At 43.6% G+C, this 24,271-nt stretch overlaps 1 protein-coding gene across 1 annotated transcript in view; it reads left to right on the forward strand.

Moving 5' to 3' along the window:
- rab31 (RAB31, member RAS oncogene family) overlaps positions 1-24,271 on the forward strand; it is an 84,371-nt gene that overhangs the window by 46,750 nt on the left and 13,350 nt on the right. The window contains exons 4-6 of the mRNA XM_080194663.1: positions 4,844-4,915; positions 14,078-14,184; positions 15,453-15,562. Coding sequence (XP_080050789.1) covers positions 4,844-4,915; positions 14,078-14,184; positions 15,453-15,562 — 289 coding nt within the window. The remainder of the gene's footprint in view (positions 1-4,843; positions 4,916-14,077; positions 14,185-15,452; positions 15,563-24,271) is intronic.

Consider the following 24,271-nt stretch of genomic DNA (forward strand, 5'->3'; position numbering starts at 1 on the left):
TAAGTAAAGTCAGGTTATAGTTACCACATTGCATATGATTGGGTGTTATTCAGGGAAATTTATCTTATTTGTTCAGCGAAGATGGTTTTTAACTGCCTCCACGAAGATTTCTGCACTCTTGCTTCTGGTCTGCTTGCTGGAACTGGCTTCCAGGCTGCTAGATGGAATCTGCCTCCCTGTTTCCCTGAAAGGTTGGCAATTATACTGTCTTTGTCTTTGATGATTCTCCCTGTATGTTTGATGTCTGTCCCCTCTGCTTTTGCAGTTCTAAAAGATGAACATATGTATACCTCCTCTTGGTGGTTCAATCACCTAACTAAGGTGTTTCCCATTAGCAGGACAACGTATTCTTCTTGGTATGTCTAAAACTCCACTCTCATTACTGGGGGCTCACATCCTGTGAAATGTCTTTGGAAATGCTGGTGGCTTCTAAACTGTTAGTTTTGCTACAGTCACGCCAATAGGGACATAATTGGGATATGGAATAGGAGCAGGAGAAGGCTATTCAGCCCATCGAGCCTGCTTAGCCATTCATCTACCATCTGTTCCCATTATCTCCATATCCCCTTGGTGTCATCCAGTAATCGATCAATTTCTATCTTCAACATGCCCAGTGATCAAGTTTCCACTTGATATAGAGAATTCCAAATATTTACCACTCTTTGAGTGAAGAATTTCCTCCTCACCTTGGTTTTAAATGGCCTGACCCTTATTCTGTAAAGTTTTATAAAAGTTTTTAAGTTTATTTGTTCATCACAAGAAAGGCTTACATTAACACAGCAATGAAGTTACTGTGAAATTCCCCTAATCGCCACAGTCCGGCGCCTGTTTGGGTCAATGCACCTAACCAACACATTTTTTCAGACTGTGGGAGGAAACTGGAGCATCCGGAGGAAATCCGTGCGGACACGAGAGGAACATGCAAGCTCTATACAGACAGTGACCCAAGCTAGGAATTGAACCTGGCTCCCTGGTACCATGAGGCAGCAGTGCTAACCACTGTGCCACCATGTCACCCATGTACTGCCCACAGTCTGACACTGTGTTTGCTAGTTTTAGACTTAGCAGCTGGGGAAACTTCCTATCCACAGCTATCCTCTCGTGCCCGATATGAATTGTGTAAATTTCAATGAGATCACCTTTTAATCTTCAAAACCCCAGCGAATACAAGCCCACTTTCTTCAATTCCTCCTCTTAGGACAATCCTACCTCCCAGGGTTTAGTCTGTTGCAGGTCTGTTGCCCTCATTCTCTGGGGAATACACCCTCCCTTTGATGAGATCAAAACTGTGCACAAGGTTCGATCTCACAATTCTCCATGTAATGGCAGCAAGACGTCTTTACGCCTGTACTCAAATCATTTCACAATGAAGGTCAACATACGACAAGAAACATTCTGCCTTTCTGTTTTCTACCAAAGTGGGTAACTTCACATTTGTTCACATTATATTCCCTCTGTCAGGTTCTTGCCCATTCAGTTTGCCTGTCTAAATCTTCGTGATGCCTCCTCACATCCTGCCCTCACTCTCCTGTGCTTTGAACCCTCTTTGATCTGAGGTATTGTGCGGGTATAGTACTGGTAGCAACTACTGCCTCCCTGCTGGTGCTGCTGAGTGCAGAAAGCACTGTAAGACGTCTCACAACACTAGGTTAAAGTCCAGCAGGTTTGTTTGGTTGCACACTTTTTTGGAGTGCTACCCCTGACTTCTCACTGTGCCTATTCCAGTCCAACACCAGCATCTCCACATCGTGAGTGCAGAAGAGTTGCTGACCTCTGATGGGCAATCACTCTCAGTGGGTAGGACTTCCGCCCCCGGGGTCCTTGATCCAGTGGGAAGCCTGTCAGTGGCCTAGACCTACCACAAGAGTCTGCCTGAGAAGTTTAATTGTACTTTATTCATCTTTCCAGTCAACGAATGGGCTAAGGTGGCAAGTCTTGGTGTCAATGGGCTTGGAATGAAAACTGAGGGGATCAGTAGAAAAGAAAGATAAACTCCAGATTCTTCATTAACACTTTTGTACGGGATTCATGGCAAAAGATAGGTTCCAAAATTATTGTCCCCCATAGACTTGTACCCAAATCCTTTATGTGTGGATTTGATCACCCAACTTTAATGACTGGTATCTAGTCAGACATTATTCACCAGCTAACAAGATGCCCACCCTCTATTCTCATATCTTTCAAACTTATGGCCAGCAGGGAAACAGGCCCAAGTGTATAGGGTTAAATTAAGTGGTTGAATTAATTTTCAGGCTCTTTCAAGCACAGATAAAGAATAATGGTGAGTCAACATAATACATTAAAAGAAATGCCAACCAAATTCACAGGGGTTAATGCACCACACCATCTTCGCCATTATCCTGAGTTCTGTTGCCTCTGTCGACATTTTACTATGTTAGTATTTAAAACTGCTAGCTGATGTTCGTAATTGGACTCATATGAGGTTGGATTCAAGACATGTGTACAGTCTTAGAATAGTGTCAGACTCTGAACTGCGAACAGTTAGCTCGGTTGGCTGGACGGCTGGTTCGTGATGTTGCGCGACGCCAGCAGCGTGGGTTCAATTCCCGTATCGGCGGAGGTCATCCATGAAGGCCCCGCCTTCTCACCCTTGCCCCCTCGCCTGAGGCATGGTGGCATTCACTAGCTGGTCTGCGCTCTCTCAGAACAGCAGCCTAAGGCCCTCTGGGACTTTGATGTTCATTCATTCACTTAATGGAAACCAGAGCACCATCAACTTCAAATCAACTGCTATCAATTATGAATACTTTTGTTATCCTTCTACCTTTTAAGTCAAATATGTGCAATAGCACAGCATTCCCCGTCATCTTGTGGTGATTATGTTTTCTATGGGTTCTGTTTTTTTTAGAAAGACTCATACCTAATGGAAAGACATATCTCAATAATGTAAAATTTTATGTCTTTCACAACATGGATTTTCAAATATCAGAGGCATTTGACTCTCTGCCAAAAAAAGACCCCAAAAAACAGTTGGAATTTTGACCTGATTTTTAAATGTATGGCCACATAGGTTTAGACAATTTAAAAAAAGAAGTGTTGGACTGTTTAGGAGAGAATTGGGGAAATCTGTTTCAGTAGTGATCATGCATAACTTGATTTTTTTTTTGTCCTCTCGCTGTCTATCTGGGATTTCGTTTGGCTGGAGTTGCTGTTTTATGATTTCATCCACTTGGAAGAGTTTTTCTGTTGTGGAATAACTTGCTGAGCGCTGTACTAAACACAACTTGCTGCAGCCTTGCTGTCAATTCAGCAGATTCCTAGGGCAGGAAACTGGGATTTCTCTCAATCCACGATGGTCTCCAGGCAGAGTGAAAGGCCCCAGGAATAGTTGTTCTTTCTTGTGAGTCTGTGGGCAAGTTCAATGGCACTGCCGTTTTCCCAGCTGGAATCTAAGGTGGAACACCTTTCTACTGGCTCTGGTTTTTCGATCTATGACCCTGATCATTGCCCTGATTAATTCTGTCAATATTGACTTCTAATACATCTAAATGGTGTGAGCATTTATTTTTAATTCATTCATGGGACATGGGCGTCACTGGCTGGCCAGCATTTATTGCCCTATCCTTAGTAGCCCTTATTTAGAGGGCAATTGAAAGTCAACCACATTGCTGTGGCTCTGGAGTCACATGTAAGCCAGAACAGAAAAGGGTGGCAGATTTCCTTCCCTAAAGGACTTGGTGAACCAGGTGGGTTTTCCTGACAACCAACAATGGTTTTGCGGTCATCTTAATTCCAGATACTTTTTATTGAATTCAAATTCCACTATCTGCCGTGGTGGGATTTGAACTTGGGTCCCCAGAACATAAATTGACTTTCTGGATTACTGGTCTAGCAATAGTGTCACTCTGCCATTGCATGATGAAGTCCCAGCACATCTAGGGTAAGTTAGACTCCTTAAAAATGAACCATCCTTAAAATTGACAGCACCAGCCATGACTGGCAGAAGCGACCCACTTCGGACGCTGCTGGTCGCGCTCCTTGACGAACAAGGTTCAGGATTCAGATCCCACTAAGGGGTTTGAGCACACAAATAAAGGTTGACACTTTGGAGAAATTAAACGGGAAAGCCGCTTCTCCCCCTCCCCCTGCCCCATCTCTAACTCCCCTGCCCTGCCCTGGCTCACCCTCTCAGGTGAATGTAAAAGATCCCACTATCCTCTTGGAAGAAAAGCGAGGGAGTTATCCCCATTGCCCCTGTCAATGTTCATATCCGAACAGTTGTTTGTGAAAGGTGGGCAGGGTAGTTGCTGTGTTTCTTACGTTGCAACATTAACTGCGCCTTAAAAAGTGATTGGTTGGCTCTAAAGCACTTTTGAGGTACTATGGTCATGAAAGGCACTATATAAATGCAATTTTGTTTTAACTCAATGCAGCACGGTGGTTAGCACTGCTGCCTCACGGCGCCAGAGACCTGGGTTTGATCTCCCGCTTGGGTCACTATTTCTGCGGAGTTTGCACCTTCTTCCCTTGGCTGCATGGGTCTCCTCCAGGTGCTCTGGTTTCCTGGAAAGACGTGCTGGTTAGGTGCATTGGTTATGCTAGATTCCTCCTCAATGTACCGGATAGGTGCTAGAGTGTGGCGACGAGAGGAGTTTTGCAGCAACTTTGCAGTGTTGATACAAGCCTACTTGTGAAACTAATAAATAAAATTCAACTGAAGAAATAAACAAGTTAAAGAGCTGTTAAAAGTTGTGTGATTTTTAATAATTGTCTGCATACTAGCTAATGGGCCGAAGGGCCTCTGTTCTAAAATAACTAAGAATTTATTTTGAAAATGGATGCATCATTTTATTTAATTTGTTTTGTCTTTTGTTCCTATTAGTTCCACTCGCTGGCTCCGATGTATTACCGTGGATCTGCCGCAGCTGTTATAGTTTACGATATTACAAACGAGGTAAAGTTACTGTACAGTCTCATTCCTCTGTTACACATTGATGTTTGTATGAGAAATGGCAGGAATTCCATCTGTAGCATAAGGTCGTTTATGCATGAGAGCTACAAACTTTAATCTTGTGAGTTATTATTGAAGAGCGTGTGCAATTGAGTTACAATTTTCTCTCAATTCATAGCAGATGTATGGAGAAGCATCGTTTTACCATGTGTTCTTCCTGCGAGAATAGGTATAGGATAGCACGTAGCCATCCTGAGTACTCCCCCTGATTGGATGTCCATTCAGCACTGAGTGTTTCTCCATGGGTCGTTATGTGACTGAATAGACCGATTCTCTCTGAAAATCTTTGAATCCGTGGGCAGGAAGCCCCATGAGCCTGTGGGGTCCAGACTGCAGGACTTGCTTGCTCTTCTCTGCTGCTGCTTTGCCTCATCATTAAGATGTTGGGAGTAACAGTGCGACGCAGCCTGATAGACATGGTGGCCCCAGTTTAAACGATTATGAGCAAGTCCCTCCCTGTCATTAATGTCAATGCTGCTGCACTTCAAGGAGCTCTTCAGAATGTCTTCAAAGTGTTTCCTTTGTCTTCACCTGGAGTGAATGATATTTGAATCATCAATAGTCAGAGGTGAGATGTCTGAAGATTGGACAGTGGCAAATGTGCCTTTGTTTAAAAAGGGCTGCAGGGAAAAGCCTGAGAACTACAGAACAGTGAGCCTCACATCAGTGGAGTGTAAGTTGTTGGAAGGTATCTTGAGAGACAGGATTTACAGGCATTTAGAGACGCAAGGACTGATTAGGGACAGTCAGCATAGCTTTGTGAGTGAAAAATCATGTCTCACAAACTTGATTGAGTTTTTTGAATGGGTAACAAAGGTAGTTGAGGGCAGTGCAGTTGATGTTGTCTACGTGGACTTTAACAAAGCCTTTGATAAGGTGTTGCATGGTAGGTTGTAGCATAAGGTTAAATCTCACGGGATCCAGGGTAAGGTATCTAAATGGATACAAAATTGGCTTGACGAAAGAAGTCAGAGAGTGGTTGTGGAGGGTTGTTTTTCAAACTGGAGTTCTGTGATCAGCAGTGTGCCTCAGGGATCAGTGCTGGGCCCACTGTTATTTGTTATTTATATTAATGATTTGGGTGAGAATATAGGGGACATGGTTAGTAAGTTTGCAGATGACACCAAGATTGGTGGCATAGTGGACAGAGAAGAAGCCTGTCTCCAATTGCAACGGGATCTTGATCAATTGGGCCAGTGGGCTGATGAATGGCAGATGGAGTTTAATTGAGATAAATGCGAGGTGATGCATTTTGGTAGACTGAACCAGAGCAGGACTTACTCAGTTAATGGCAGGGTGTTGGGGAGAGTTACAGAACAAAGAGATCTCGGGGTACGTGTTCATAGCTCCTTGAAAGTGGAGTCACAGGTGGACAGTGGTGAAGAAGGCATTCAGCATGCTTGGTTTCATTGGTCAGAATATTGAATACAGGAGTTGGGGCATCTTTTTGAAGTTGTACAAGACATTGGTAAGGCTACACTTGGAATTTTGTGAACAGTTCTGATCTCCCTATTATAGAAAGGATATTATTAAACCAGAAAGAGTGCAGAAAAGATTTACTGGGATACCACTGGGATTTGATAGTTTGAGTTATAAGGAGAGACTTGATAGAAGGAGACTTTTTTCTCTGGAGCGTAGAAGGCTGAGGGGTGATCTTATAGAGGTCTATAAAATAATGAGGGGCACAGATCAGCGAGAAAGTCATTTTTTTTCAAAGGTAGGGGAGTCTAAAACTAGAGGGCATAGGTTTAAGGTGAGAGGTGTCCAAAGGGGCAATTTTTTCTCACAGGGTGGTGTCTGGAACAAGCTGCCAGAGGTGGTAGTAGAACCGGGTACAAATTTGTCTTTTAAAAAGCATTTAGACAGTTACTTGAGTAAAATGGGTACTGAAGGATATGGGCCAAATGAGGGCAATTTAAACAAAAAAGGTGGCATGGACAAGTTTGGCCAAAGGGCCTGTTTCCATGCTGTAAATCGCTATGATCCAGGGAATCCCTGCAGAGGCGATTTAGCCCATCGAGTTTGCAATAACTCTCTGAAAGAGCATCTTGTCCACGTGGGTGGTGAGGGATTGGAATGCCTTGCCTGCTGCGGTTGTAAATGCGCCTAGTTTGGGGGCGTTTAAGAGATCCGTGGATAGGTTTATGGACGAAAAGGGATTGGTTTAGATTAGTGGGTCATTGTTTTTTTTTAAACTGGTCGGCGCAACATCGTGGGCCGAAGGGCCTGTTCTGCGCTGTTATGTTCTATGTTCTATGTGTAAGCTCATATCAGTTCTGCTTTTGGCAACATTCCCTGGGTTTTATTTGTGTGGAGAATTGGAGCGATTGTGAAGGTTTTGCAAATCGAGTATAGAGTGGGCAATGACATAATACTTTGAGTATAACTGGTACTCAACTGGAGAAGACACCTGGAGGTTTTCACTGGCTGAGAGTTCGAAATGGTGGAACCTGACTCCCAGACACTTCAATACCTGTAGTACTTTTCTTCCTGATAGTTTTAACTGAAAGTGTGCAAATCAAACTGCATTCAATTAATTGTATAAGGGAAACTTTTAATTTTTATGCAAATTGCAGACACTTTTATAATGCTTGTCTTCTCTCTGTTTGGCAAGGCTTATTGCTGGTAACAATGAGGAAAAAGTGGAGGGAAGTGGCAATGTTGATTAGAGATAGCATTGTAGTACTGGAGAGAGAGAATGTGCCAGAGTGGCCAAGAACAGAATCTCTCTGGCTAGAGATAAAGAAGGAGAAAGGTGCAATAACATTGATCAGTGTAGTAATATATAGACCACCAACTAGTGGAAGGAATGTTGAGAAACAAATTCGTAAAGAAATTCCAGAGAGGTACAAGAATTCTAGAGTAATTGTAATGGGAGGCTTCAATTATCCAGAGTGGAACAGGAATAGGGCAAAGGGACTAAAGGGGCGAGAGCTCCTGGAGTGTTTTCCAGATTATTTTCTACAGCAGTATGTTTCTAATCCAATGAAAGGGCAGACAATGCTGGACCTGGGTTCTGGGGAATGAGTTGGCCCAAGTGGATCAAATGTCAATGAGGCAGCTTTAAGGAGACAGTAACCATTATATCATAAAGCTTATGTTGACCAGGGAAAAGGACAAAGAACAGTACAGAGCAGGGATAATTAATTCAGGGGAAGCCAACTTTGATGGGATGAGAGAGTAAATGAGTTGGAATCAAATGTTGGCAGAAAGGGCAATGGCTAAACAATGATTCACCTTCCAAGAAAATGTATTGCAGGAAATGTTGAGATTTATTTCCTTGAAGGAGAAAGATAGGATAAATAAATCCAGAGTACCCTGAATAATGAGAGAAATGAAGGTGAAAAGGAAGAAATGTGCATATGACAGATCTGAGGTAGAAAATTTGATGGAGAATCAGGCTGAATGGACCAGAGGGGAAGTGAAAAAACTAATAAAAGCAAAGCAGGAGCAGGAGAAGAGACTGGCAGCTAACAAAATAAATCCCAAGGTTTTCTACAAGCATATAAATCCAAACAGGATGGTAAAAGGAAGAGTGTGGCCAATTGGGGATAAAAAAGTGGACTTGTACGTGGAGGCAAGAGAAATAGCGGAGTCCAGAGATGTGCAGGTTAGGTGCATTGGGCCTGCTAAATTGCCCCTTTGTGTCCTGAGATGTGTAGGTTAGAGGGATTAACAGGGCAAATATTTGGGGTTACGGGGATAGGGCCTGGGTAGGATTGTTGTTGATGCAGACTCGATGGGCCGAATGGCTTCTTCCTGCACTGTAGGGGTTCTTTCCTTTGATTCTATTAAACAAATTCATCTGTCTTTGCAAAGGAAGATAATGTATCTATGCTGAGGAGAGAGAGGAGGTAACTGGTACACAGGAAGAACTTATATAAGGAGGTTTTGAAAGGCTATCTTTACTTAAAATAGAAATGATAATTGTATTGAGGCTCTTTAATGTGGAACATGCTGGAAGGAGACAGTCTTCCTGCAATTGGTAAGTTTTGAATCTAAAGTCACATGTAGGCCACGCCTATGGATAAGGACACCAGATTTCCTTCCCTAGAGGGAACCAGATGGGTTTTTACAACAATTGAAGATGGTTTTCATTGTTGTAATTATTGAGACTCACTTTCAATTCCTAAATTTCGTTGTAAATCCAAAATTGATTGTAAATTGGCCTTCATAGCGAGGGGGATTGAATATAAAAGTAGGGAGGTCTTGCTGCAGCTGTATAGGGCATTGGTGAGGCCGCAGCTGGAGTACTGTGTGCAGTTTTGGGCGCCGCACCTGCGCAAGGATATTTTGGCCCTGGAGGGAGTGCAGAGGAGGTTTACTAGGCTGATACCGGAGTTGAGGGGATTGAGCTATGAGGAGAGGCTGAATAAACTAGGCTTGTACTCGTTAGAGTTTAGAAGAATGAGGGGAGATCTCATTGAGACGTATAAGATGATGAATGGGATGGATAGGATAGAGGTGGAGAGACTCTTCCCGCTCAAAAAAGACAGTAGGACTAGGGGGCACAGCCTCAAGATAAAGGGGAGGCGGTTTAGAACGGAGTTGAGGAGGAACTTCTTCACTCAAAGGGTGGTGAATCTCTGGAATTCTCTGCCCGTTGAAGTGGTGGAGGCTGCCTCGCTAAGTATTTTTAAGAAGCGGGTTGATGGGTTTTTGATAAGAGAAGGGATTAAGGGTTATGGGGAGAGGGCGGGAAAGTGGAACTGAGCCACGACAGATCAGCCATGATCTTATTGAATGGCGGGGCAGGCTCGAAGGGCTAGATGGCCTACTCCTGCTCCTATTTCTTATGTTCTTATGTTCTTATAAATGTCATTATCTGACACGGTAGGATTTGAACCTGTGTCCCCAGAGCATTAACCTGAGCCTCTGCGTTATAAGTTCAGTGACATTGTCACATTGCAACCTTCACCCCATGTACCTGAATCACTAACGCACTGATAGATCAGCCATTAATCCTGTAACAATAACAAGGCTGAATGTGTCTGAGATATCCTTGAAGTAATGTTACAGACAGAAAGAGGCCCTTTGGCCCATCAAGCACCTATCTATTCAAATTCCACGCTCCAGCACTTGGTCTGTAACTTGGACGCAAATGTTGCTTAAATGTTGTGAGGGTCTTTACCTTGACAACTCTTTCAGGCAGTGAGTTCCAGGTTCCCACCCCCCTCTGGGTGAAAATGTTTTCCCTCAAATTCTCTCTAAATCTCCTGCTATTTGCCTTAAATCTATCCTCTTGTTTATTGATCCCTGATCTAACTTAAGGGAAAATTTTCTTCCTATCTACCGTATCTATGTCCCTCATAATTTTGTACACCTTGGATTCCATCTCTCCCCTCACCATTGTTTCAGATTCCACCATTTTGCCTTTATTCATCATAACCTCTATGCTCATATATTCTGTGCCTCAGCTAATAAAGGGAAGTATCCCATATGCCTTCTTAACCACCTTATCTATCTCTTTTGTGGCTTTCAGGGACCTATGGACCCCAAGATCCCTCTGATCCTCTGTACTTCCTTGGATCTTTTTGTTAATTGTGTATTCATAGAACATTACAGCGCAGTACAGGCCCTTCGGCCCTCGATGTTGCACCGACCAGTGGAACCAATGTTATCCATATGCTTATCCACTGACCATTTGAACGCCCTTAAAGTTGGCGAGTCCACAACTGCTGCAGGCAGGGCATTCCACAACCTTACTACCCTCTGAGTAAAGAACCTACCTCTGACATCCGTCCTATAATTACCACCCCTTAATTTAAAGCTATGTCCCCTCATGTTAGCCATCACCATCCGAGGTAAAAGGCTCTCACTGTCCACCCTATCCAATCCTTTGATCATCTTGTATGCCTCAATCAGGTCACCTCGTAACCTCCTTCTCTCTAATGAAAATAACCTCAAGTCCCTCAGCCTTTCCTCATAAGACCTTCCCACCATACCAGGCAACATCCTGGTAAACCTCCTCTGCACCCTTTCCAATGCCTCCACATCTTTCTTATAATGTGGCAACCAGAACTGATACTCCAAGTGCGGCCGCCCCAGAGTTTTGTACGGTTGCAACATGACCTCACGGCTCCGAAATTCAATCCCTCTACCAATAAAAGCTAACACACCGTACGCCTTCTTAACAACCTTTTCAACCTGGGTGCCAACTTTCAGGGAGCTATGCACATGTACACCGAGATCTCTCTGCTTGTCAACACTACTAAGAGTCCTTCCATTAGCCCTATATTCTGTACTCCTGTTACTCTTACCAAAGTGAATCACCTCACACTTTTCCGTATTAAACTCCATTTGCCACCTCTCGGCCCAGCTCTGCAGCTTATCTGTCCCTCTGCAAACTGTAACATCCATCCTCACTGTCTACAACTCCTCCAACTTTGGTGTCGTCAGCAAATTTACTAATCCATCCTTCTACACCCTCATCTAGGTCATTTGTAAAAATGACAAACAGCAGTGGCCCCAAAACAGATCCTTGAGGTACACCACTTGTAACTGAATCTTGTGGGTCCCTCCAAAATGCATCACCTCACACCTTTCAGGGTTAAGTTCCATTTGCTCTGCCGCTGTACTGCAGCTGCTGCTGTGCAGGTCGAGGAGGCAAACTTTGGAACTTATTTTCAACTGTTGTCGGTACAGAGAAGAATATTAACAGTACTCTGCACTGTAAAATTTTACCTTTCAGTTTCTGAACATTCGGAGGCTCTGGTCGTCCCAGTCTGATGTTTCCGTGGGTAACTTTAGAGCCATTACTCATTCCAAATCAATTCACAACAAATACATTTTTCTCAAATCATAAAGGACCTTCTTGAAATGATCACATTACTGACTGCAAGTCATCAGTAAATGCAAATGAATGGAGAATGGTTCTCATGTAACCTTACAGACCCGCACTGGAGAACTTCCAACAGACTGCAGTCAATATTCATCCATTTGCATTGATTGTTCTTCTGGCTACTTGTACAATATTTCAGGCTATCTGCTGTCTCTGCTACCTCCTAATGGGGTGTAAGAGACGCAAGGTTTCCATGAAATGCAGGCGTGTCGACCAAGATGCAGTGAGTAATCCCACAGCTCCCCGAACACTCAGTTACTAAGTGCAGTAATTCGGCTGAGAGTTTGAGCTGCGCAGACCGCACCAGTTCGATCCAGGGTCTGAGCTGAAGTAATTCATCTTAGACCGCTCCTGTAAATTGGTATCAGAAAAGGAGCAGAAAGTAATCGATCGTGGTCACCATCCTTGAAGAAAATAAAGAAATGCCAAACCTGAGATAAAAATGGCATTTCCTTAAAATACAGAGTGGCGCCAATTTTACAAGGTTACACCATGGGGCCTCATCTGCATTGTACATTAGTGTGTGTTCACTCCATTGTCTGTATTACTGACATTCCAACAAAGTGCTGGAAAAACTCAGCAGGTCTGGTAGCATTTGTGAAGACTTAACTTTTGAAGGTTCTTCCTGGAGGGAAGTAGAAAGGTGTGGGGATGGTCGGAATATTTGATTTGATTTATTATTGTTGCTTATGTGAGGCTATAGTGAAAAGTATTGTGCACTTTATACAGACAAAATATACTGCTCAAAGAGAAGGAAATGAGAGAGTGCAAATGTTGTGTTACCGTCATAGCTAGGGTGTAGAGAAAGATCAACTCAGTGTGAGGTAGGTCCGTTCAAAAGTCTGATGGTAGCAGGAAAGAAGCTGTTCTTGAGTTGGTTCTTACATGTCCTCAGACTTTTGTATTGTCTTCCTGACAGAGAGGATGTCAAGGGGGGCGTAGGGTCTTTAGTTATGCTGGCTGCTTTGCCAAGGCAACAGGAAGTGTAGACAGAGTCAACGGATGGGAGGCTGGTTTGCATGATGGACTGGGCTTCGTTCATGACCCCCTTGTAATTTCTTAGTCTTGGGCAGAGCAGAAGCCATACCATAAGTTTAGAGGGTGGGAGAAACTAAAATTACAAAGATGTCATGGAACAAAAGGCAAAGGGAGCATTAACGGTGGGAGTAAGGAAGTAAAGTGTTGTAAGCAGAATAAGTTTTTTTTGGCAGAGTACAGCTCTAGAAGCAAAAGCAAGGTACAGAGACTGGCACATGGCAAATAAATGGATCAAAATGGAGGACAAAGTTCATGGTCTAAACTCGATCCAGAAGGCTTTAAAATACCTCAGTGCCGAAAAGTAAATGTAAGGAAGAAATGGTGGGTATTGAACCTGGGTGAAAAGGGAAAGTGGAGGAAGCTAGGTCTGGAAGGCATTCTTGAAAAGAAGGATTTTTAAATGTGTTTTGAAATGCATTTCTTGCGCACAGTTAAAGGTTCAATTCGACGAGCAGTAAAGCCTGATTTTAAAAAAACAATTCCCCAGATAATTCTCAGACAGGCCTGTTGGAAAAACTATTACTCAGCATCCCGTGAAAGTATTTACAGGAACAAGTGAACCCAAAACGTCTAACAGCAGTCTTTACAGTTTCCATTTCTGATGCACTCTGCAGGGGGGCTAAGAGAATATTTTTGCCTTAACGTTCACATGCAACATTCCTGAGGTCGCGCTGATGCGAAAGCACAGCTCCAGGCAGCCGGGTGCACTGTCAGATCAGGACCACCGTGCCATCAAAGGACTGTCTGTCGCCGTCTGGGAATGTGTCAGCTCCAGATGTGAAGCCGCTATGGTGAAAAGTTTGAACTGAAGGGAAATGCTGGGGATTAAAGAGGTGATTCATTCTCCGCATGAAGACCGATTGTTCAGCGGTCGTGGAGGATTGCTGATGACGAGCCAACGTAGCCATTTAGCCAAGTTTTGGAAAGATGACACTTGTAAAAATTCCAGAATTATTTGTTTTAAAAAGAAGCATGTTGCTTACAGTAATCTGAAGGATGAATGATTGCATGGGTAAGCATTCATTGCTGGAAATATCAACAGCACTGCCTCACTTTGAGATGACACATGGTAAAAGAAAACTGAAAGAGGAAATAAAACACTGACGGGCACTTGAATAGAAAAAAATAGATTTGTCACTAAGGTTAAACTCTTGTACTGCGAGGGGGAAAAAAAATGCTTGTTTTACTTGGAGCTGTGATTGTGTTCACTGTGTGTTTCCACTCAGGAATCCTTCTACACTTTGAAGAAATGGGTAAAGGAATTAAAAGAACATGGGCCTGAAAATATTGTGGTCGCAATTGCTGGCAACAAATGTGACCTTGCTGATATGAGGTTGGTATCTGCACAATATAATCTAGGTTGCTTTGTACAGAAGCAGCAGATCATCTCTGCCCTCTTAGGAAGCAAGGATTGCGTCCATATTAAAGGCTTTTGCCACTTCCCTCAAAACCGTGTTGCAATGCAGCGTATCCACGTTAGAAACGTAGGAATTGGGAGCAGGAGTAGACAAATTCAGCCCTTTGAATTGCAGAGTAGGCTCAATCAGATCAAGGCTGATCTCTCCCTGGTCTCAAATCCACCTCCCCACCTGTTCCCCATATCTCCTTAGCCCTTTTTTGTTTTGTCAGAAATATATCTATCTCCTTCTTGAAACCATTTAACCACTGCGCTATGGGGCAGCGAGTTCCACAGATTCATCACCCTCTGCAAGAAGTAGTTCCTCCTCATTTCAGTTTTAAATCCACCACCTCTCAACCTATACCTGTGACCTCTTGTTCTAGGTTGCTCCACAAAAGGAAACATTTGGTCTACATTTATCTTTCCGATTCCTTTTATTGTCTTGTCTACCTCAATCAGATCCCCTCTCCTCCTCCTGAACTCCAGCGAATATAAGCCCACCTGTCTAAAGTTCAAGTTTATTTATTTAGCTGCCAGTGTGGCTTACCTCAACACCACAATGAAGTTATGTGAAATTCCCCTAGTCCGGCACCTGTCTGGCTCGATGCGCCTAACCAGCACATCTTTCAGAATGTGGGAAGAAACTGGAGGAAACTCACGCAGACATGGGGAGAACATGCAAACTCCACACAGACAGTGACCGGAGCCGGGAATCGAACCCAGGTCCCTGGCTCTGTGAAGCAGCAGTGCTAACTACTATGCTGCCCTGGCCCCATACATCTCTCCTCATACGTCAATCCTTTCATCAGATTGATAGCAGATTATTGATGCTATGAATAGTTTACACTGTTAGATTATACTATTTAATATAATGTTGATACAAAAATCGTCTGTTGCTCATCATTGTTAAAGAAAAAGGCTGGAGAGTCACCACTTTGAGAGACTCCAAGGCCCAGCCAAAAATCCATTGACTTTCTGTAGACTGGATGATCCTGGAGGCAGGTGGGTGTGGAAAATCCCGCCCAATATATGTGAATGAATAATAGCTCACTAGAAAATATTGGAATTTTATGATGCATTGCTGCTAATTGGATGAACCATGTCTGCATGCACAAACCTCAAACAGCTGAAGATATTTTTTGTAATCTCCCTATCCCTGACTGATCCGGGTTTGACTAATCAACCTTTGTTTGCTGTTCCAGAGAGGTTACAGTAAAGGATGCCCAGGAATACGTTAAGTTCATCAACGCGATCTTTGTTGAAACAAGTGCGAAGAATGCCATTAACGTTGAAGAGCTCTTTGAAAGAATCAGTAAGTAATACTTACTCTTCGAAAATTGGATCAGCCGTTAATGGTTATCATGGGGAATGCTGTCTGATCACTAGGCTCTGCAGATTAAACTGTTGAGAATCCAAGAGGACATTATTTAAAAAGAATATAAGGTGAACCATGACAGTGGACAGGTGATGCCAACCTGGAATCTTAAGAAGGGTGGCATGGTGGCTCTGCTGCCTCACAGCGCCGGGGACCCAGGTTCAAATCCCGGCTCGGGTGACTGTGGAGTTTGCACGTTCTCCCTGTGTCTGCGTGGGTGTCCTCTGCGTGCTCCGGTTTCCTCCCACAGTCCAAAAGATGTGCTGGTTAGGTGCATTGGCCATGCTGAATTCTCCCTCCATGTACCCAGAGTGTGGCAAGTAGGGGATTTTCACAGTCACTTCACTGCAGTGTTAATGTAAGTCTATTTGTGACACTAATAAATAAACTTAAAAAGAAGAATGTAGGAGAAAGAAATTCTGAGGTCCTTGGAAGGAATGAATTTGATTTTTAATTTCAATGCAGCAGGGTTGTTGGGAGAATAACATCTTTAAAGTTTCGAAAGAGGAATTTAGGAAAGTTAATATTAGCAATCTAGAACAATTGTAATAAGGAGACAATTTGAGAAGTGCCAACTTACCACTAAGGGGAGGTGACAGCCTAGTGGTATTATCGCTGGACTATTAATCCAGAAGCTCAACTAATGTTCTGGGGACCCGGGTTCGAATCCTGTTGTGGCAGATAGTAGAATTTGAATTCAATAAAAAGTATCTGGAATTAAGAATCTACTGATGGCCATGAAACCATTGTTGGTTTTCGGAAAAACCCATCTGCTTCACAAATGCCCTTTAGGAGAGGAAATCTGCCTTCCTTACCTGGTCTGGCCTCCATGTGACTCCTGAGTCACAACAATGTGGTTATCTCTTCACTGCCCTCTGAAATGGCCTAACAAGCCATTCAGTTAAAGGGCAAATAGAGATGGGCAATAAATGCTGGCCCAGCCAGCGATGTCCATATCCCACCAATGAATAAAAGAAGTATTCTCTGCCTTGCATGCTGCTAAGAAGTCTCTCAATACCAGGTTAAAGTCCAACAGGTTTATTTGGTAGCACAAGCCACAAGCTTTCGGAGCGCTGCCCCTTCGTCAGGTGAGTGGGAATTCTATTCACAAACAGGGGATATAAAGACACAAACTCAATTTACAAAATAATGGTTGGAATGCGAGTCTTTACAGGTAATCACGTCTTAAAGGTACAGACAATGTGAGTGGAGAGAGGGTTAAGCACAGGTTAGAGAGATGTGTATTGTCTCCAGCCGAGACAGTTAGTGCGATTTTGCAAGCCCAGGCAAGTCATGGGGGTTACAGATAGTGTGACATGAACCCAAGATCCCGGTTGAGGCCATCCTCATGAGCAGAACTTGGCTATCAGTCTCTGCTCAGTGACTCTGCGTAGTCATGTGTCGTGAAGGCCGCCTTGGAGAACGCTATCCGTCACACTATCTGTAACCCCCATGACTTGCCTGGGCTTGCAAAATCTCACTAACTGTCCTGGCTGGAGACAATACACATCTCTTCAACCTGTGCTTAATGCTCTGTCCACTCACATTGTCTGTACCTTTAAGACTTGATTACCTGTAAATCAAGTTTAATTTAAGTCAAATCAAATTACCTCACTTTCCAATCATTATTTTGTAAATTGAGTTTGTGTCTTTATATGCCCTGTTTGAAAACACAACTCCTACTCAGCTGATGAAGAAGCAGCGCTCTGAAAGCTTGTGGATAATAAGCCTGTTGGATTTTAACCTGTGTTGTGAGATTTCTTACTGTGCTTACCCCAGTACAATGCCGGCATCTCCACGTCATTGCATACTGCTACCAGGCTTTAAGAGATAGGAACATGTTCCGTTCTTTGCATTCATTTCCCTCAATCAGGACATTTGTTTATATTTAGCATTGAAATCTAAAGTTAGGGAGGCTGGGATCCATGCAGATGTACATTGTGCATGATCAGATTGAAGAAGAGGACTTCCTCTTTCTGTGCCCTTTTACATCCTCCACTCCCCACCAGATTCAGTTATATTTAGTCAGCTGGTGGAGGAATTTGACATAAAGTGACACAGGAACAGAGGAACTTGCATTGCAATTTCAGCAGTACAAATTGTGAAATAGAAACATAGAAACTAGAAGCAGGAGAAGGCCATTTGGCCCTTTGAGCCTGTTCCGTCATTCATCTTGATCATGGCTGATCATCAAATTCAACATCCTAATCCCCCACTCCCCCTGACCTCCATATCCCTTGATCCCTTTAGCTCCAAGAGCTATATCTAATTTCTTCTTGAAATCAGTCAGCATTCTGGCTGCAACTACATTTGGTGGTCGTGAATTCCATGTTATGAATCACTGGAGCAAAGTTTCCCTTTAACTAGCAACTGTTGCATGCGGTAGAATTTGGTATTTCAACACTTTTCTTGCTGCAGAATCCCAGTGGGTCTGAAAGTGATTAACCTTTGCTGAACTCAAGAATCCAGATGGTGCAGGAAATTGAAAAGTCACGCGTGTTGAGTTGGAGAGAGCTCTGGAGGTTGGGTTGTGGATAGATAGATGCACCAAGCTGCCAGCTGAGTGGCTGGTGCTGAGTATGGTCACTGACTGCAAAGAAAATCAAAATCAATTGGGTCATTTTGCAACACTGAAATCTCTCCTCTAAACACAACTAAACCCATTGAGACACAGTAAGGTAGAAAAAGAGATATGTATAACAGACAATGAAACCGCAGACACACTCGGGGGCAGATCTCCTCAGGCTCCTCTGTTTTTGGAGAAATGAGTTATGAACTCATTGCATATTCCTGCCACGTTGAAAAGGAGTTGCCTTGTTCCTTCTCCAATTGGGAGATAGTGGTATTATCACTAGACTGCTAATCCAGAAACTCGGCTGATGTTCTGGGGAGCTGGGTTCAAATCCCACCACAGCAGATGGTGGAATTTAAATTCGATAAAAGATATCTGAAATTAAGGTTCTACGGATAAACGTGGAACCATTGTCGATTGTTGGAAAAACCCATCAGGTTTAGGGAAGGAAATCTACCATCCTTACCTGGTCTGGCCTATATGTGACTCCAGAGCCATAGCAAGTTCATTGACTCTTAACTGTCCTCGGGCCACCAGAGATGGGCAATAAATGTTGGTCAACCAGTGACACCCATGTCCCGTGGATGAATGGAGGAAAAAAATCCACGATAGATCCCAACTGAACTAACTGTTCCCAACTGAGATGGTATTTAAGGCACTGAGATGGTTCTGACCCATGTGGGTGAGGAAGGGAGAAAGGGTCTCCATTCCAGGTTGCTATAAATTTGTAATTGATTGAGGACAGAGTCAGCCCTGGCTGTGATGTATAATCACAGTAAGTTCCGTGCACAGAAAGAGGTCACTTGTCCCTTCGTGTCTGCACTGGTTAAAAAGTGAGCCACTCAGCCTAATCCCACGTTGCAGCATTAGATCTGTATCCCTGCAGGTTACAGCACTTGAGGTGCACATTGGAACACTTCTTAAACGAGTTGAGGTTTTCTGCCTCCCCACCCTTTCAGGCAGTGAGTTCCCGCTCAGCCCCTTGGCTGAAAATATTTTTCCTCATCCCTCCCCACTCTAATCATTCTGCCAATTACTTTAAATCTGTACTCCCTCATCAATGACCTCTTTGCTGAAATAAATAGGCCCTCCTAATTCAGATCCCTCACAATTTTGCACACCTCAATCAATTCTTCCCTCAGCCTCCTCTGTTCCACTGGGAACAATCCCAACCTAATTGATCTTGCCTCCAGTCTGCGATCATTCAGTCCGGGCAGCGTCCATGTAAATCTCTTCACGTATCCTCTCTAATGCAATGACCTCCTTTCCATAATGAGGTTACCAGATGTCACCGTCAGTAAAATAACCGCCAGTATTAACTGTTAAAGCTCATACATTAGATATGTAGCTGAGATACAAAATTACTCAATGGTAAGTGATACCATAGGAACTATAGCCCAGCTTTGACTAAGTTTCCTCAGAGGAGATGGGGAACATAATATCGCTACAGTAAATCCAATTGGACTCTGTATTGCTGAATATCGAATGGAACCACCCACAGGTTCACAGGTTCTGACGTAGAAAACACTGGGACCAAAACTACAGAATAATATTGGTCATTTATTGGAGGTATCTGCTGCAGTGGAATTGGTAAATGTTGTTTGTTTACGAGAACTTTCTGCATCAGGAAAAGAGAGGTCAGATGACCTCTTGATTGCCAATGTCCCCCCCCCCCCCATGCACACGCACACACACACACACACACCACTAACAGTTGGGATCTAGGATGTCTTGCTTCCACTCCTATCCAATGGTGTCTGAGCTGGCTGATAAGTCCAATCTGAAGACTGTCATATGTGGGACAGTATGGTGCTGGAAGGGTTGGGTAGATAAGTTGTTTGGAGCATTGTGCCTCTGCACATTCCCAATACAGCCTCTTATTGTGTTTGGTGCCTTTCCAAATGAGCCTTCTCCATTTTGTTTGGTCACAAGCTAGGAACTCCCAGTAGGAATGCTTAACCTCTTCAGGGATGCTTTGGGAACATCGCTCAAGTATTTCCTCCTGGGAGTCTCCTGTTGCTCCTCAGTTTCGAGTCAAGCATGGTAATAGCACAGTATTAGCATCGTAATGCTCAGAAGAATGCCTTTACTTGCTACATTGCACTTGTGTGTCTGTCCTGTCATATTTTCAAAATTATGAAGAGCTAGATTTATATTGGCAGCAGAACTGCAGTTAAGTGGGCAGATGAGAGAAGCTGAGATGGTGGTCTTTGGGCAGAGGAAGATAAGAGCAGAGGTGTTCTAACTAGTGGATGTTGATTAGATAAATATGGAGAAATTGCTTTTGGTGGCAGAAGACTCGCTAATCAAAAGTCACAGATATTAGCAATTGAATTGCAGGCTTGTACACTAAGCAAAAACATGACCTTTAATTCTGCTGGTGGGAAAAATATTTGGAATATTGCAGCATAAAGTTTATTTATTAGTCACAAGTTGGCTTACATTCACATTACAGTGAGATTACTGTGAAAATCCTCTAGTCGCCACACTCTGGTGCCTGTTTGGGTACACTGAGGGAGAATTTAACATGGCCAATACACCAAACCAGCACATCTTTGGGAGTGTGGGGGGAAAACCAGAGCATCCCCAAGCAGACACGGGGAGAATGTGCAAACTCCACACACACAGTGACCCAAGCCAGGAATTGAACCCGGGTCCCTGGCGCTGTGAGGCAGCAGTGCTGACTACTGTGCTGCCATGCTGTTCCTACCTGCTGCCTGCAGAAAGTTCCAAGATACGAATGATCAAAAGTCTTCACAAACAATCTCAGTTGAACATTTTGAGATGGACATTTTGAAGGTTAATTGTTTATGCACTCTGAAAATGAAAGTTGAAAAGGAATCTTCGGTCCCTGCCAGAGCTGCTGCTAAGGCTTAGAATTTTAGAAGAAAGATAATGAATGTCATCAGATATGAAGAGTGTGGGTTTAAATGAGGACTTTGTGTTTTGCGAAAATTGAAAATTTTTCCCTAAGAGATGAGGAACACATCACAATGGATTTAAAATGTACTGTGAGGTTATTAAATTCCAGCTGTAAGGATGAGAGGCAAGAGATACAGATCACTGTAGTCCCCACAGGACATGGTGACCATCCTGAGATGGTCTTTGGCCTCCCCATGTTCTCTCTTTTCTTTACTGTCTTTCTAGGGCAGCACAGTGGTTAGCACTGCTGCCTCGCAGCACCAAGGACCTGGGTTCAATTCTGGCCTTGGGTCACTGTCTGTGTGGAGTTTGCACATCTCCCCATGTCTGTGTGGGATTTCTCCGGTTGCTCTGGTTTCTTCCCACAAACCAAAGATGTGCAGGTTAGATGCGTTGGCTGTGCTAAATTCTCCCTCAGTGAATTCGAACAAGAGTGTGGCGACTAGGGGATTTTCACAGTAACTTCATTGCAGTGTGAATAGTGTAAGCCTATTTGTGACTAATAAATAAACTTTATTGGTGGCTCTTGTAAAACCGTAATATACGTCACAGTAAAGCTGCATTTATAGTGTTGTAATGTCCTAGCTATGTTAGGGGTTGTGGGTTTTAACAAGAGAAAAGCTGAAGTACCTCTTCCAGCCACTGCAGCACTATGGCTGACAGCTCTCCAGCTCATCCAGACAATCTGGTTGGCCAACAGATCTTCAAGGTGGGACTTCTGTCCAAGTGCAGATGGAGGTCCCGCCTATTGCCAGTCAACCTCTGTTTGAGTCTGATTTGGCAGTGGGCCTGCAGGCGTTGGAGGGGGTGCGTTCCCCAATGACTCTCCAGTTGACAGGTATCGACCGCTCATTGTCCTGAAAATTCAGGCTATCATGTGTGGAGGGAGCTCAGGTCAGTTCTTAGAAGGAGGAATTGAAGGAGCAGATTGCCAACTCACAGTCGCTGCCAGGTTTTAGCGATCAGGACCGAATGCCTGCATTTGTAATTTCCTTTATCATTCCCCAACTGTCTCAAAGTATTTCACAGAATGAATTCTTTCTTAATGTCAGGCGCCAACCTGCACGAACACCAGAAGTGATTTGAAGAAGGAAACACAATCACTAGTGTTTGATGGCAGTTAAAAATTGTGAAGCTTGTCACAAAATCAAACTTTTAGATCAAACAAGGGAAAATAGATCCAATCCGATGCATTAAGCCAGTCGCTTTGGGCAGGATCAGGTTTCATTCTTTGCTGTGGATGGAGCAGAAATATTGTTAGTTGAGAGACCTTTAGCTGCCTTTTCCCTGATCTGGCAGTGAATTACTTGGTAACCTGAAGCTTCAATAAGTTAAAAGTTCAGACCTGGAATATTATGAAAATGATTTGATTTTGTTGAAGAAATGTTTTCTTAAAATCATTGAGCTTGGAGTACATTTCAGTTAAAATGATGGTTTCTGCTCCTGAGGCTTGGATTTCCTATTTTGTGGCTCAGTTGCATTGACAGAATCACCGTGGATGTGGGTACATCAACCATAAGAACTTGAAGCAGGAGTAGGCAGTTCACCTGCTCAAGCCTTCCCTACCGTTCAATATGATCATTGCTGATCTCTCTTGGCCTCATCTCCACTGTGGGCCTCGGTGGCACAGTGGTTAGCATTGCTGCCTCACAGCGCTGGGGACCCAGGTTCGATTCTTGGCTTGGGTCACTGTCTGTGCGGAGTCTGCATGTTCTCCCCATGTCTGCATGGATTTCCTCCAGGTGCTTCAGTTTCACAGAATCTAGAATCCCTACAGTGCAAAAGGAGGCCATTCAGCCCATCAGGTCTACACCAACCACAATCCAACCCAAGCCCTATTTCCATAACTCTACATACTTACCTTATTAATCCCCCTGACACTAAGGTCAATTTAGCGTGGCAAATCAACCTAACCCGCACATCTTTGGACTGTTTCTTTCCCCAGTCTGAAAGATGCGCTGGTTAGGTGCATTGGCCACGCTAAATTCTCCTTCAGTGTGCCTGAACAGGTGCTGGAGTGTGGCAACTAGAAGATTTTCACAGTAACTTCATTGCAATGTTAATGTAAGCCTGTTTGTAACACAAATAAAAACTTTGCAGTAAAACCCTTTTTGTTTTAAGCCACCCACATAGGTGGAAACTGATAGTGTCAGATCCATTTTCCACACTGCCCATGCTCTTACTCAGGCTGGTTGTAAAATAAACTGCTGGAGTCCTCGTTGGGAGCTTTAAGCTTCTGTCTGGCACCAAAATCCAAGACAAGCTGTCTTGACAGGACTGCTAGGGAGTGAAAAACATCCTGGATGGCTGTTCCAAGGTGTGCCACCATTTCCCAAAGAATGGTATCCTCAGATTGGAGAAATATCCTTGTTTGGAATTTATTTCACGGTTTGCCCAGCTATCTTTAAAGCAAGAAATGTTGCTGCAGTTTATATGTACCTGAGCTAGAACTATGTTACACTGCCATCTATTGGTCATGTGAGGTCTCACTTTCTATTTTGAACTTGCCCAGGTGTTTGTTGTGGCTGGGGTGTCCTGCTAAATAAACCAAGCACTCTATTCCAAGCCAAATGAAATGCAGTGCACCTTTGTAACAAATACACTGGAAAAGTCCGCACCAACGTTGCCTTACATCCAGGATAAGGCAGTTGAAAATCTTCAATCTCCTTTTTAAACATAAATTTCTTTTGTGTTCATTTTGTACACTCTTCTGCAGTGTTCAATCATTAGTACGAAGCTAACCTGCCTGTGTTGTTCTGGGTGCCAGTTTCTGATGATGGGGTTGAGTTGGCCTAATGTGCTGGCACTGGATTTTTTTTTGATTCCTGCCCCACCACCTCCCCCCCTTCTAATTTGAACAGGCTAGGGATACAGCTTGAATAGAGAGAGAGCTTGATCTGTTTCCAAACTGACTAAAGAATGGAAAAATCCAGTGCGATAGCAGCCCTCAAAGCCCTGGGAGGTTTCTCAATGGGGCAGCAGCCATGGGTGTAAAATTTAGCAACTACCTCCACAGAGCCACTGTTCCCATCCCGTGTTTCCTCTTACAGAATTGCTGCCACTGTGGACTGCCATTTACTCATGGCAACATGGCTGTATACTGATCATAATATTATATACAGTATTTCAATGTCCAGCTACTACTTAACTAG

Source organism: Carcharhinus amblyrhynchos, chromosome 8 (genome assembly GCF_965287045.1).
Source record: "Carcharhinus amblyrhynchos chromosome 8, sCarAmb.v2.hapA, whole genome shotgun sequence".
In the NCBI taxonomy this organism is placed as follows: domain Eukaryota; kingdom Metazoa; phylum Chordata; class Chondrichthyes; order Carcharhiniformes; family Carcharhinidae; genus Carcharhinus; species Carcharhinus amblyrhynchos.